Below are 16,269 nucleotides of genomic sequence, written 5' to 3'. Positions count from 1 at the left end.
AAAGTCGACACTGCCAATAAGAACAATTGCCTGTGACATTCAAAGCATGTCTGTTCAGGTGCCAAACTTTCTGCAGTGATGTCGACCCTAGGTGCGCACGACAACTGTGCTGGTGCCTGCCAACAGTAGCCTAGCCTGTTTCGCATCAAAACCGCAACGGCCAGCTCTAAATAAAGAGCCTACTCTCGGTACTGTTGACTTGTCAAATATGCTGATACAGACTTGCCAACTCTTCTAAATTTTTCTTAAAATTTACAATTAGGGGCTACTTTATGATTTTGTGAATGTTGCCCCAAATTTTATGTAAGATAAACTTTACTTGCAAAAAGTGTCTAAATTTCGTTCTGACCACAGGTTGGCGATGGTTCCTTGTTTCACCACAAAAAGGCAGTTAGAAGCATCTATAGAACCTCTGTCAGCAGCCGTAACATTGTAATGACTTTCACTGTCGGTCACTGGGGGCATCAATTCACGTCTAAATTTTGGTGGCCACCTTCACTGACTTGCTGCAGTGTTTCTATTACCCTATCTGGGCCTGTCGCTTTTACTATGTCTTTGTTCGTTAATTTTGCTTTTAGCCTTAGCTTTGCTTTTTGGGGGGGGGGGGGGGGGTGACTAGCTGCTGCGTCCATAGAAGTGGAACTCATGTGAGTTTTACAGTTGAAGCTGCCTTGCAGTGCGATGATGTGTTTGAAACTGTACACATCAAAATTTGTGTTCGTCATGTTGTGTAAGAAAGTCACACTTTGTATATTTGTGATGTTAACATTTCACATGGTGGTAAAAATGGCAAGCTGCAGACAGTTAGTCAGACCTGGTATTGGCGGTTTTGAAATCGTCAGCAAGGTTGTAACAAAAGCCAATTCCTTCAAAAGTTTAACCCCCCCCTCCTCTGGGAAAGATTTTACGAATAGTATCGTGTAACAAAATAAAGTCCTTCAGCAGCAACAACGTTTGATGATGAAAGTAGCCATATCTGTGGGCCAGTGGAGCTGCAGTCTTCTCTAGTTGAGGGCTTTCCTCACTGGACCTACGGCAAATTTGCTTGGAGCCTGCTAAATGCATGGAAGGCCTTAAATATTTTTGTAGTAGGGGATTGCAGCAAAATAGATAACGGAAACTGTGAGAGATGCTGCCTTTTTTTGAATACACTCTCATGCTCGCTCTCATGCTTTCAGAAGCAGAAAGTGTGCTAACGCAACTTTATAGTCTCAGACAAGATTTTTTTTTTTTCCTCCGAACTCCTGAATGTAGCTTCATATTACAGGGAACTCTAGAAAGTGGTTAAATTATGGCTTATTTTCAAACTCTGGGAGGGAAGTGTGGAGCAAGGAGTCACCGTGAATTCGACTAATGACATACAGAACCTGAAAAAAATTTCTTGCATACCCAGCTGACTTTGTGTGACGTTGGAGAAAGAGCAGGTGGCATTGTTAATCTGCAGATCACAAAGGAATTGTGGACGTCCGTGGCTTCTGCAAGATTGACAGTTCCTTTCTGGAGGCTAAAAAAAAGCAGGAAGCTGAAAATGCCAAGTAGCAGCTGACTATAAACAAGGTTTCGCCAAGGGTTGCTGAGTTGATTTTGTTCAGTAGTCACTTGTGCTAAGAAATTAGAAGCTATGAATTACAAAATGTGGGTCATTAAGTCAATGTGCTATTTTGGCAAAGCCTGAAGCACAAAAAAGGCAGGGACGTGAAACAAAGGACAAAGCGTTACTTTTTTTCCCTGTCTATTTTGCACTTCATGCATCACCAAAATGAGTAAACTCTACCAACTAGCCCAAGCAACAGGCCTGCTGAGCTTTATTTTTAACAATTTGTTTGAGGAAGGCAGCTAAAGAAAAAAAAATGCAAAAGGATGTTGCCAGCATCAGTGCTGAGATTGGAAAAAAGCTCAGCTTTCGTAAACGGTCGAACTAATTGAAAATTCGCTACTATAACTGACTTTGCAGGGACATTTAAGACAGAGTGAAACCCACTAATCTCAAATGTGACTGGCTTTCGAGTTGCATGAAAAATGGCTGGTTATTTACTTCGCTTCATTTTTTCTAGCAGTTCTAGTAAACATGTCACAGTTGTGGTTATTTGTTTGCCTTTAAGGCCTATCTAAAGCTCTTTGGGACTCTTGTTTGGGCTAGTTGGTACATTTTTATTAAAAAATAATCTCCTTGGAATTACAAAGTTTCAAACTGCCTCATTGCAATTACTGAATGCTGTTAAAATGAATGATTTTATCCTCCTGGATAATGAAATGGAATAGGTGAGCGATGTGCGTTTCTAGTAGTCGGGTCTAATCTGCTGCTAAGAAGAATGGTATCTTGATGCACATGTTGTGTATCCAGTGTTGCAGTGTCTTTTAATGGAAGCTATGCATTTTAGCATGTGTCAAAAATGATGGCATGGTGACAAGAGTGTGAGCATCAGATTGCATCGTATTGGAAGAGCTTCCAACTGTGGCAACCATGTCCTGTTCTGACATCCTGTTCTGTTGTGCAGGTTGATGTGCTCCTGGATGCGGCTTCACATGCTGAGGTTGACTACCTGAAGGGTGTCTCTGAAAACATCATCATGGGACAGCTGGCACGGATGGGAACAGGTGCATTTGACCTGATGCTTGATGCCGAAAAGTGCAAGTACGGCATTGAGATTCCCATGAACCTGCCAGGAATGATGGGATCCCTTTGTGAGTATGCCCTGGATGAATTGGGCTTTTCTGTGCTTGATGGCAGTTCAGATTCTGCCTGGTCTGGTACAGGCCATTGGTGTTATTCTTTGCTTGGCAGATGGTGAAAAGTGTGAAAGTTGTACGTTTGACACTTGTTAATTCGGAAATCTGTATAACTTGAACTGCCAACATGGTCCGTCTCAGCCAGTGTCTAATAGAGGGCTGTGGCGTTTGATGCTACGAGTGTTGCACTGGAAACGGCATACTGGGTTACAACAACCACAGGACTACATGGCTTTCGTGATTGCCATATCGAATGTGAGCCACTGTTCTCTTCATGGCATAAAATTCTATGATGGAGCATGTCGGCGCGAACCAGCACTGAGCACATTAAGATGCGTGCCCCTTTTCGATGCCTGGTGTAAGATGGTGTTGAACATGCGAGTGCAGGACGCATAAGGCTTGCAGGGCAGTCGTGGAATGCAAAGCAAACGAAGTACTTCTTTCACCATATGACACCAAACTCCCTGGCGGCCTTGTAGGAAGAAGCCTTGCTTCGAACATTGTGCCTTCGTGTCACCCTCACCCCCACAGTAACGTGATTGTGGCTGGCACAGTACATAGCATGCCCTATTCGAAGACACCTGCCCCTTCTGTCCTGCTCCTGTCTACAAGGCAGACACTGCCCATTTTCTGTGGATGTGCCCCTCTACATGTCATCTGGCAGAAACACCTGCTATAATGTGGGCCTCCCCCATGCTGACCACCAGATGTGGATGCCTTGGTATTTGGTCATTACCGTGCCTTACTAGATCTCCTTAAAGCCTGTACCTATATTAGTAGATAATACCTTAAGTTGCAAAGCATACTATGACAATGAAAAAAGAAAAACTTTTCTGTGTCACTGGACAGCAGGCTGGGCCCTGGATTGGCAGGTTCTGCCTTTGGAGCCGCTGTCAGGGCGAGGCCGGTCAAGTCCACTGGTAGGCCATCCGTCCTCCACATGGGTCCGCATTCTGGAATTGCCGCAATTGCTGCTGGAGAGATGGAGTAGGCACACATTTCAAAGACTGGAATCATGCTGTGCTGCTTGCTTCAGGCAGCGCCGATGCTGTTCGATTGTAAACCAGGGCAGCAGACAAGGCTTGTTAGTTTTGGCCTCCAGCTAGGGTTGAACTGGCGTGCCTAAGTCCACCAACTCCCAGACTGCGGTAGAAGAGTTCAGAGTCTTTCCATGGGTTATTCGTTTTGAGCTCGACTGCAAGCTGCTCCAAGAGCCACTGTGCACTGGTGCCAGTAGAGACTGCTCTTGGCTTCGCTCACCTCTGCACTCTTCTGAATGAGTGATGGTTCGGCTTCCATAGCAGCTTCCCTCTGGAAATACTACCTCTCCCATGTGAATGGGTTCGCTGATTCAGCTGACTTCAGGTCTTCAACCGGTAAATCAACCTGGAAAGTTTCTCTTCAGTCACAGAGGGCACTACCCATCGAGGCAGAGCACAAAGCTAGCCACGAATCCTGCATTTGCATCACTGACAATGTGATTTTGCATGAGAACCGTGTCTCCCAGCCGGAAGTCAAGGCACCTGTGAGGTTGGTCGTACTTGGCCTTCTGTCTTGTCCTGGCTTTCTCACAGCTGTGGCTTGCCTGCTTAATGGCATTGGCTGAACGCTATCGTGATTACCTTACATAGTTGTTGACATTGATCGCGACATTGCAGACAGTCGTCTAGCCTCTGGATCAAGATTGAGCTTGTTCATGTGTTCAGCTCCCTGCTAAACATGAGAAAACCCAGTGTGAAGGCAGTCGAGCGATTTACACTCGTGCGCAGAATGAAGGATATGGCATCCAAGTGTGCATCCTAATCATGCGACCTCGAATATGTACTCAAGAGCGGCTTGATATCTTGATTTCGGCGCTCGTACACGTTGGACTTGGGATGATTTGCTCATTAATGGGCTTGTGTTCATGTGCCTAACACATTTTATATTTTTTCCTGTCATGCAGGTGGCCCTGGCGTCTTTTTTGGCAGTGCAGCCACTCCAATGGCTGGAATGTCTCCACAGATGACACCGTGGGCCACAGGTGCCACTCCAGCTTATGGCAGTGGCTGGTCACCTAACGTGGGAAGTGGCATGACACCGGGAGGTGCTGGCTTCTCGCCCTCGGCATCAAGTGATGCTAGTGGATTCAGTCCTGGTGCCTGCAGCCCTGCATGGTCACCACAGCCAGGGTCGCCAGCCTCATCGCCTGCCTCCCCATACATACCCAGCCCCAGTTCTCCGAACTACTCGCCTTCATCACCTGCTTATGCACCTTCCTCTCCCTCTCTCACTCCTGCTTCTCCAACTTATTCACCAACCTCGCCCTCCTATTCCCCCACATCACCATCTTACTCACCGACGTCGCCAACATATTCTCCCACTTCCCCCAACTACTCACCTACCTCTCCAAGCTACTCTCCGACATCTCCTTCGTACTCCCCAACCAGCCCAAGCTACTCTCCAACATCGCCCTCCTACTCTCCAACCTCGCCTTCTTATTCTCCCACGAGTCCTAGCTACTCGCCTACGTCCCCATCCTATTCTCCAACTTCTCCATCTTACTCCCCTACATCCCCTTCTTATTCCCCGACTTCTCCATCCTATTCTCCAACAAGTCCGAGCTATTCCCCAAGCTCTCCAAATTACACTCCTGCTTCACCCTCCTACTCTCCAACCTCACCGTCCTACTCCCCAACCTCACCATCCTACTCCCCAACTTCTCCATCCTATTCCCCAACCAGTCCGTCCTACTCACCCAGCTCTCCCAACTACTCACCCCAGAGCCCAAGCTACTCGCCTGGCAGCCCAAGCTACTCTCCAAGCAGCCCGAAGTATTCACCCACTTCGCCATCCTATTCTCCAACAAGTCCAAGCTATTCTCCTGGCTCACCGCAGTACACGCCATCGTCTCCGAAGTACTCTCCGACCTCGCCTACCTATTCTCCGACTTCACCGTCGTATTCTCCATCGAGCCCGAAGTATTCCCCGACAAGTCCGAAGTACTCGCCAACAAGTCCTACATATACACCATCATCTCCGAAGTACAGCCCTACTTCGCCCCAGTACAGTCCAACATCACCGCAGTACAGCCCTACATCACCGAAGTACTCGCCGACGTCTCCGAAGTATTCACCAACGTCGCCAACATATTCCCCGACGTCACCGAAGTACTCCCCTACTTCGCCTACTTATTCTCCCACAAGTCCGAAGGGTTCAAGTTACTCCCCAACAAGTCCAGGTTATTCCCCATCTTCACCCACTTACAGCCCCACCAGCCCCAACATGGAGGAAGACAGCGACAATGATTAATTTAGCTAGCACTTGGGTCAGAGTTGCTGGCCTCTGTACATAAAAGGGCTCAAGGCCCTATTCCACTTTTTTATGTTTATGACTGATGTCTAGACACTTTGCCTTTATAAAGGATATATCGGCACTCCTGCAAATAAGCAGTCATGGAAGAAATGTATCGCATTGTTGTTTTAAATAAAGGTTGTTTTTGGAACTGCAAGTGTTCTGCGTATCACTTACGTACACTACCATCTATAAATATAGAAAGTTGAAGCAACTACATTTTACACTTCATCACACAGTGAAGAGCTATAGTTGGTCAAGGTTAGCCTGTTTTCCACTAAGACAATTTCTTTCTGCATATATGCCATTTATCTGTTAGAAGTACCAAAAAGCCATAGACAGATGTTGAGTGCGTAATTGTCTCTTCTTCTTTTTTTTTTCTCTCGGATCAGCTACGTAAGCCTCATGCTGCATGCTATGGTGCGAGATGGTGAACTTAATCCTAGCACCAGTCACCCTTAATAATCCCCAATTAATGCATCTTTACACAAGAAGGTGTTTTCATGAAAACAGCATGTGTGATTGGTGAAAAGTGGCTCTTGAATCGAATGACGGATGTAATCAAGGAAACAAACATTGAACAGAATATGATAAATATAGTCAACGACATGCTGAAATGCTCAAATTCTCGCGCAAGAAAAAGCATCTGCTGCACATGATCTGTGGATACGTGATCTGAAATGCGACCTTGTACACCACAAGCCACCATACTGTTGCAAGGTTTGAAACCAAATACAAGTGTTGCAGGCCCTCAAGGCGCTACACAAAGGAAAGTGGAAAGGGTGTAATGCACCCCCCCCCCTCGTCTAATAAACCCCCCGTTCCTAGTCTAATAATTGTTTCGAAGGACGCTGGCAGAGATGCCTTCCACACCTTGGGCAAAGAGAGTCATCAGATTTGCTTGAAAACGGGATTGTCCCACTTGTGGCTGCAACGTGATGTGACTGCACACTTGTACACCATAGTTTGCCTGCATAGGTGTACAGTGAAATCAGTATTGCACTGAATAATATAGTCGTACTGTACGTGCCAGGAAATTTCAGTTTTGCCCAAATATGCAAAAGGGTCATGCCAGCTGCTAACTGGACCTCCAAGATACTGCTGGATTTCATCAATTTTGTCTGATGAACACTTGTGCTTCAGGCAGTTTACTAGTAATGTTGACGAAGTAGATGAATACTCGGCAACAAAATTGCGAGTCAAATGATTGGGCAGCTTGCTTTTTGATTTCTTTTAGGTTATCCAAGTATTCTCACACCCACAGAAAACAGTGCTAAGTGTAGGGAATGTGTTTATTACACAAAAAGACAATAGACCAGCTCAAGGTGATAAAAATCTTGAAGGAAATTGTGTTGCTGCCCTTGCAAGATGACATACATATTGTTGGTCACTCGTAGGGGGATTCAAATGCTAGCTGCTCTTGTGCCGTAATCAGAGGTATTTGGTATGAGGTTTAACATCGCAAAGCAACTTGTACTATGAGGGAAGCCGTGAGTAATTATTACTTGTCCACATTCAAGCATGTTGCATTCTTTCAGAACCCAAGTCACAATTCAGCATATAAAATGAATGGTTATTGAAGCCCCGTTCCACTTACACTTTTGCTTCACCGACTGGAAATGCTCAGCTAATTGAACCAATAAATGTTTCCAACTGGTTTTCTTGGATCCAGTGGAACTGCAGTGGTTCCAAATTGTCCAATTAGGTAATCTAATTGGGAATTAAGAAACATTTGCAGCTTCGGAAGCCAAATGGTTCCCATATATTGGGATAGCAGAAAGCATCGGAATGGAACGGCAAAATAAATGGACTACCAACTGAATTTATTTGGCTGACCTCTATTGGCTGGCTCCCAGACGATTCAAAAAAACACCTGCTTGAACCCATTAGTTTTTTACTAAGATTGGTTTCTTCGCTCGCAACTGGGATCTAATTGAAACCAGTTGCATTGAAAGGTCAGAAACTTGGCATAACCATGTCAAATCAAGTACTTTCACATGTCTTTACTTGTTTAAGAAAGTTAAACCAATCATGGAGTGACAAACAAGTAGCACTAATAGCAGTGATATTGCCCAGCAAAAGAATCATTTTAGCCCATTGGAATCTGAGTGGTACCAATAGGACAAAGTTCCAGTCAGAATTCTTTAAAGGACTCTCCAATGGGTTCTATTTGAAATAAAAATTCCAACCAGAACACATTGTAGAGTCCAGTTGAAAGTCAAACTGGGTAGTACAATGTGAATTCCATTTCCAAATGGATAGTCCAGTTGGTTGCATTTGGAATTCTTGTTCCAGTTGGACAATCCAACAATTGGTTTGGCCAGTTGGACTTAAAAGCTAGTAATGCAGTCTATTGACTGCCATTTGTACATAACTGTAGTATTAATTGGGTTTTCAATTTCCAAACGAATATTCAGTTGGGCAAATCTTTGCCACTGGTAAGCCCAATTGGTACCAGTTACCCATTAAATACAATTAGTCTTATGCCCAGTGCATTATAGTGGGTCAGTACTGCACTCATTGTATTCATATGTCAACATTGGAATATCTCGCAAAGCAGAACTAATGCTTGATTCATAATTTCGTCTATTGGTAGCTTAACCTACTGAACCGTATATTCATCTACACTAACAAAGCTGAATGAATTAACTGTGTTCAATTTGGCAAAATTTGCTCGTGCCAGCCTGTTGAGGGTGTAATTAATTTGGTTATATGTTGAAAGTGTCTGACTGTATATTGCATTTCTTGTGTGATGTATGCTTGCCTGAAATTTGATCTCAATTAAGCATGTATTATCAGTTTGCGCATGATAGTAAACATGTAAATTGGCAGTTTTCCATTTGTCCCATTTGGTATATGTTCCATTGGACCCACTATATGCAGTGGGCGTGATATCATTGTATTGGTACATCGCGCGTGCTGCGCCCATCACATATGTTGAATCCTATTGTCATACTCCATTGGACCCATTGGACGCAATTGGTCTCACCCAATAGGACTCCCATCTAAAGGCACCCCCATTACCTTCTGCAATTCGCTCCAAAATTTTGGTACCCCTCTTCCCAAAAACATGAACCCAGAACGAGATGGGAAACGTAGAACAGCCAGGGCGCAAGAATTACACAGATAATATGGAGAAGACCCCAGTGTAGCATATGTAGATGCAGCCACCTATGCAAACACCCATCGTAATTGGTACTAGCAGTTACTAACAATTATGCAAAACTTCTCTCTGCTTGCTCAATTCTCACCGATTCTACAACAGAGGCTGAGGAGGCATGCCATTGCGCTAGCCATGACATCCACACCCGCTGCGAAATTTCGGATTCCAAAACAGTTATCCTGAACTTTGCCAATGGTTTAGTGTCATCCAACACCCACCGCCTTTTGCGTTTTTGGCAACCCTGACAATCTGTCACCCTTAATTATTTGGACACCCAGCCGCGCATGCGGGCCTTCCCGGTAATGAGGAGGCTCACTCCCTAGCCCGAGGTCTCGACTTTCCAGGCTGGGGAGGAACAGTCTTGCTCAGATGCCGGGGAGTGCCTGCTGTCCTTTCGTGACATCCTTACCTACCACCGCGAAAATAGGAGGACTTACGCACCCCCTGCCCCGAATCTTACAATAACGCAAGCTGTCCATTGGCGCAAGCTACAGCGCACAGCCCCATACCCCATATCCTTCTCCACGCCCGCTTTCCTGACCAGTTTTCTTCTTCCTGCAAGCTGTGGCAAACCTGGCGACTTTCTACACATATTACTCACCTGCCCCTCATTTCCTCATCCTCCTTCACCAGAGGTGGCCCTGGGAGAAGCTACTCACCAGTACCTTCTATATAAGGACCAGCGCAAGATCATTACATGCGCTCTCGCGCGGATAGCCCTCGAAGGGCTTTCTTTTGCTTTGTAAGAGGGCCCTCCGTACATGGAGGGGGCTCTCAAATGCCATGTAGGGGGCAACGCCCCCATCCTCTGTAATATTGGCAGTAAATGTTTCTACCACCACCACCACCCATTGGCTGTAATGGGTTGTGTCCAAAACAGCGTTTGTTTCATTGGAAATTTTTAACTGGTACCTATTTTTTTTTTTTTTTTTACTAGGTGGGTGTGGAAGAAGAAATAGAGAAGCGCCCTACAAGGCAAAATTGGTTTATAATCATGACTCATCTGTATATGCGAAAATAAAACAGGTAAAAAAGGTGGCAAATGCTGGAAAGGAAACAGTCCACGAAGCAATTGTAATAGAAATCGGGACACCATCGAACGATAACCCGTGTGGCTTCCAGAAACACGGAATGGTAAAGGCGGCGCCGTTTTTTTTTTTCTTTTTCTTTTTTTGCAAAGGAGTAGACACGTACCTATTTTTTGGGCTCGTGTTTTGTCCATGGTGATAATACATAACGCATTGCTGTACACGGATCACCACGTGATATCCACCCACAAACTCTGAATTATGATCTTTTTTTTTTCTCACCCGTTTCGGTTTCAACAGCCGAGCGATTACTGTCAAGTTTAGGTCACTAAAAAAAAAAACAAAAAAAAACACGATATAATTGTGTCGTTTGAATTCACTACAACGTAAAGCCAGCCTGCGCATCAAGAACAGGAATTACAAGTGAAGAGTCAGCGATTATCCCTCGGTTTTTTTTTTATTATTATTTATTTATGTCGTACGTAACATCTTGATCGTGACGTCAAAGCCATCTCTCGGCTGCTGAAACCGAAACTGGCGAGAAAAGAAAATTCAATTAAAAGTTATTTAACGGCCGTAGGCGAAAACCGCGCGTGGTGATATACGCATACAGGAATGCCTTACGTTTCATACCAAGAATAAAAATGCCGCCAAAATTTGGTGACTGTACTCCTTCAAGATAAAATAGACGAGAAATCTTATCCAGACAAATAATGTATCCATCCTCGTCCAAGGAAAACAGCTGCACTAGCTGATTGCTGAATGACTGAAGTTTGCGGTGCAACTAAAAGTAGCTAGGCCAAGAAAATTTTGGAGCCATATATAAGCGATTCATATATTGTGAGCCTTCCACGGATCTTCTTTCATTTGTTTTACCATAATCTTCTTCTTTCTTTTGTACATACCATCGTCATCGCCCCACGGCGCCGGCTCCAGCACGCGCCTGAGTTATACCTGAGTTCACGATCAGATTAAAACCATTAAAACGCTGACACGGCGTACCTTGCCTTGCCTTCACGACTTTGGCGTCTCGACCTGGCCTTCTTTCACAATAAAAAGTACACAACAAACCAGGAGAGCATTTTGGCGGGCTAGTTGGTGCATAATAAAGGTGAACAAACCAGGAACTGATTAGAGGCTTTACAAAAGTTAGCGCCATCTAGTGAAAGAAACAGAAACTGCGAGCGGCGGCCATGTTTTGTTCAGTCCGCCCGAGCCTCCCATCGAGAACGCTGTCAACGTGCGCCTTCGTGGAACCCGTGCATGCACCGAAAGGTACATTGGAATGCTCACAAGTGATTGTTCCATTTTTTATCACAGCAGTCGCTGTTAGCACCAAGCTCTATTCGGAATGATGTCAGCATGTTGCTGCGTGCCTTTCTGCAGCACGCCACCGTCGTAGACGCGCACGGAATCAAGGTATACGCGTGTATGCGACCGCTCGTTTGCAATCCTAATCTGCTTTACAAGTGTCACTTGCATCATGTAAAGCATTACTGCACGTCCCTCTGACTGGGAGCTAGCTCACAGAACGTGCTATCACCTAAAACAGCAAGGTTGTTTCGCGTGCTATGGAGCCTTGTGAACTTGAAGGAGAAGCTTATGCTGCAATGGAGAACACGGGAGAAGGAGCATCTATAACGAATGCTATAGTCCAGATACGTTCTTTGAAACATTTTGTACGTATTTGATTTAAGACACGGGCATGATTACCGAAACTACTTTTCACAGTCGTACGAAATGGTAGTGCTTGGTGCAGAGAGCAATACGGTTGTCTAGTGCGCCCGAGGTATGTTTTTCACGCTGCAAAAGCAAGCGGCTGCCAAACCCGCGGCGTCTAGTAAAGCAGGAAAAGATGACATCCCACTAGTGTGTTGTAATATGATCACGTGCAGCCCGTTTCGACCGGTCCACGTCCAGAGCGCGCAGCTCAGGTTCGCATTCTGTGTCTTATACCTGCCAGCGCGGCCGATAAAATAACGAAGCGTGCGCTTCACTTTTGTGTGTTTTGTCGAGCCACCCGATAGTTCGCTGATTGACAGCTACCTGAAATTCAGTGGATTTTGTAAATATGCCGATTTCTTGTTTATTCCCTCTGTCAGATAGTAGAGATTTGAAGCTGTAACCTCATATGAAAGCGCTGACATGGGAAGCTTCGAGGAACTTTGAGGAAGAGGAACTCGGCTGAAACGAAAAGAAATTTGAAAAGTCAACTTACATTACTGCGAAGTGTTTGTGTTTAGAGGAACTGGCTGTGTTCATAAAGTCAGATTTATATTATATCATATCGTTATAAAAAAATTACGGGGACACTTAAGCTCCGCCGTTAAAGATATAACGCGATAGCATCTCTCTCTCTCATACACACACGCGCACGATGTTTTCTTTTCACGTTTTATATTTTAGCTGTTTTATTTATATTATATTTCTATCATTTCTTTATTTATATTTATTTTATTTGATGTTTTATATTTTTATACACCAATACTCATGCTTCAGCAACAATCGCTTTCCATACTGAGCAATTTGACACTATTGAACACATTCTTCAATTATTTCAATGAATCATTTACACATTCTAAATTTTCTTCCTTAGCATCATCGAGCACTGGTTTTTCATTCTGAGCATTCTGACACCTTTAAACGCTTAATTTACAATTTTTCCTTTTTTCGTTTCTTTATTTCACCAATTGATCAATTAATTACGAAGATTTATTAACTCGTCATCGCCTATCGCACACCAATCAATCTTAAATCACTGGAAGCACAAATTACCATGGCATATTTTTTTTTTTTTTTTTTTACGCAGCCCCCGATTATTTTCGAAACTCGTACCAAATACTGCATCGACGGCATGGGAAAGAAAGTGTTCAGCGCCAGTCCGACTTACGTCAAATTACGCACGATTCTTTTATCATAAAATAAAATGCATCCTCGCTCATTTCACCAACCAAGTATTTACCAGTGGGATGAGCGACGGTGATTGCGCAAACCAAGCAAACAAACTCACGATCGTCTCTCATAGGCGTTCAAGTAAACAGCAAATGCACACAGACAAAACAAAATCTACATTACAAAACTCTGGATACTGCACCCGGATAGGAATGACGCTACACGGATTGCCGAGGGGCCCATGCACGACTCGTAGAGCAATTTGTAACTGCGCTCGGCAGCGCGGCCGGTGGGCCCCGCCACGTCTCGGATGTCAAAATACGCTTCTAGGCGTCGCTAACAAAAACCGCCAGGTACAGAGCAGAGGTACAAGCACAGAACACTAGGTTAAAACGTGAAAAGCGCGAACAGAACGGCGAGCGCTGACGAACGGACACGAAGCGAACGGATAGAGCGAGCAAAATATGGCGGCCAGCGCGTGATCAGCGTGCCGCTCATGGTTGCCAGACTTACTTTTGTAAACCCTCTATAGAAACCGGACATATTCAGCATACCGCTGACGTACTGGTGAGCTTCGGGATAGGAGGCTCTCACTCCCTCACCTTTTCCCCTTCCTTTACGGCGCAGTTCACGTGTCTGTCCAACTGAACAAGCGACCTTGACCCTATATACGTTGGCCCAACGTCGACAGACACACTGGCCGATCGATCTTTGGCACAAGCTAGGTCAACAAGGTTTAACCTGGGTCGGGATTGGTTATTAGCCTTAGACCGGCGAATTTTGAGCCTCCGACATAAGACCAAGGCCGGAGGCCGATTTTGCACTGTCTACCTAAGCAACAAAAGCGTTGGCAATGTAAAGAGCCTCCACCGGAGGTTCTAGTACAAATTCAATCTCGAGCGATGGAAGGCCGTTTTGATCAGATCGGACCCGCGGCATCAAGCCTTGCCCACCGAGTGGGCTGCTAAGGTCGCCAGCCACGTATGATCACACACTATGACAATGTAAAGAAGAGCCTCCACCGAAGGATCTAGTACAAATTATTTCTCTTGATCGATAGGAGGCCGTTCTGGCCAGCCCGGACCCGGACATTCAAGCCTTGGCCACCGAGTGGGCCGCTAATGTGGCCGCCAGCCATGGACTGGAGGTCATCTAGAGCGGACCGTCAGCGTCTGCATTTTGACGAAATAAATGTTTTCCAACCAATCCATGGCGACCAGGTCCATTATAATCGTACAAGAAACAGTGCACCGAAACAAAAGACAGCACTGCGCTGCGCACGTACACGTGCACCGAACTTTCAGCGAGCTTACCCATTCTGAGAATTATGTGACCCTCGCAAGTCGAGAGAGTGCGAACATTATGCAAATACATTTGCTTAATTACCCGTGCTAATTCTCAATAAGGCACCTTTCCGAGGCGTATAAATACTTATGTTGATTTATATGACATGCACTATATGTTCATCGAAAGCAGCAGGATTGAATAGGTTATGAACATTTCCAGTGCAGTATATATATTTTAGCCTGGCCAACTTCATTTTACAAATCAGTCTGCATATTGCTGTGACCTGCGGCTGGCTCAATGTACTTGAGCCACTTCGTGGGTCGTTGGGCCATGTTTGGCTGCCCAGCTTTGGGTGCCGAGTAATTCCCGCTTGCCTACTGTTGGTCGAAAATATTTGCTTAAAGGAGCATGGACACCAAAATTTGGTGGCAGTTTTCTTCTTGTTAATGATGCGTAAGACATTCCTCTATACAGATCACCTCGCGGTTTTCGCCTACGACTGCTAAATAATTTTGAATTCAATTTTCCTTTCTCGTCAGTTTTGGTTTGAGCAGCCGATGTGATGTGATAACTTTATTTTTCCACCAGATAAGGAGGCCCCCAAGCCCCGCCCCTGGCATGCAAGCCTAAGGCATGGGAGCCGAGATCTCCGCGATCAGAAGCAGGCAAAGAGGTCTTGGCTCTTCGCGGCTTCTTCCGCCAGGCGGATGGCTGTTGCTGTGGAGCAGGGACCTCGCTCCGCAGCAGGGCTTCCCAGGCTTCTCTACAATTTATATTTGTTTTAGCCCCTGGGGAGCTAGCACATTCCCAGATTATATGGTCGAGGGTCCCTGTCTCCCCACAGTCCTTGTATCGATAGTTTTTTCTGTCGTCCATCTGGACATAATATGCCCAGACCGGGTTTAAAAGTTCCCAGCTTGAAGGCACCGCCATGCGACTGCCTCCCTGTTGTTTAGACTTTTATCCGGTGATGGCACATCTCCTGCTTAACCTGTAATATTGAAGAATCTCCGTATAATTTTTCAGACGCTCGTCCATGTTCCGGCAGTCGAGAGATGACTATGACGTCACAGACCATGCACGCACGGGCATGGACAAACAGCGATATAATCGCTGGCACTTAATTTGCTGTGATTCTTGTTGTTCAGGCAGGCTGGCTTTAGCGCTGCAGCGAAATAAAAAGACACAGGAACGATTATATTGATTTTTTTTTTACCCGCCACGTGACCTAAACTTGACTTTGACGTCACAGTCATAGCTTGGCTGTTAAAACAGAAACAGGTGAGAAAAGATGGCTGATTGGTTTGGTTGGTTTGTGGGGTTTAACGTCCCAAAGCGACTCAGACTATGAGAGACGCCGTAGTGGAGGAATCCGGAAATTTCGACCAACTGGGGTTCTTTAACGTGCAGATACGTTTAGAAATTATTCAGCGATCGTATACTCATTTAACTACTAACCATCGTAACTAACTGGCAGCCAACCAGGGCCCCACTATGCACTGGTTGACCAAAAATACCGGCTGCCGATCTCTCCCAATCGTTTAGCCACGGTGGGGCCTTTAGCCAATTTCAGTTGTGTGCCAATAAGTATATGGGTGACTGGTGATAAGTATATGGGTCTAGTACGTCTCCGGTATGTTAAAAGCCTGTAAGCGATGCTTATCGGGCACGTATTAACGTACAGGACCCCTTCTACGCAGGCGCAGTGGCTGCAACTGACCCCACCCTTGTCAATGCGAATGTTCAAGAGGGGTACTGTAAACCGGTACGCGTACATCTACGCCTGTAGGTCTTCACTCTGCTACATCTCTCTTCTGTTAAAAAGGGTACGACGCA

At 45.3% G+C, this 16,269-nt stretch overlaps 1 protein-coding gene across 1 annotated transcript in view; it reads left to right on the top strand.

The window, feature by feature from the left end:
• Polr2A (RNA polymerase II subunit RpII215) overlaps positions 1 to 6,220 on the top strand; it is a 50,571-nt gene extending 44,351 nt beyond the window's left edge. The window contains exons 23-24 of the mRNA XM_084593334.1: positions 2,499 to 2,685; positions 4,676 to 6,220. Of these exons, the coding sequence (XP_084449460.1) occupies positions 2,499 to 2,685; positions 4,676 to 6,021 (1,533 nt within the window). The 3' untranslated portion in view covers positions 6,022 to 6,220. The remainder of the gene's footprint in view (positions 1 to 2,498; positions 2,686 to 4,675) is intronic.
• Positions 6,221 to 16,269: the final 10,049 nt, after the last annotated feature.

This window comes from Amblyomma maculatum, chromosome 2, assembly GCF_055883805.1.
Source record: "Amblyomma maculatum isolate TAMU_Amacu chromosome 2, ASM5588380v1, whole genome shotgun sequence".
In the NCBI taxonomy this organism is placed as follows: Eukaryota; Metazoa; Arthropoda; class Arachnida; order Ixodida; family Ixodidae; genus Amblyomma; species Amblyomma maculatum.
The sequence above is the reverse complement of the archived record's forward strand: the minus strand, read 5'-3'. Positions and strand labels throughout refer to the sequence as shown.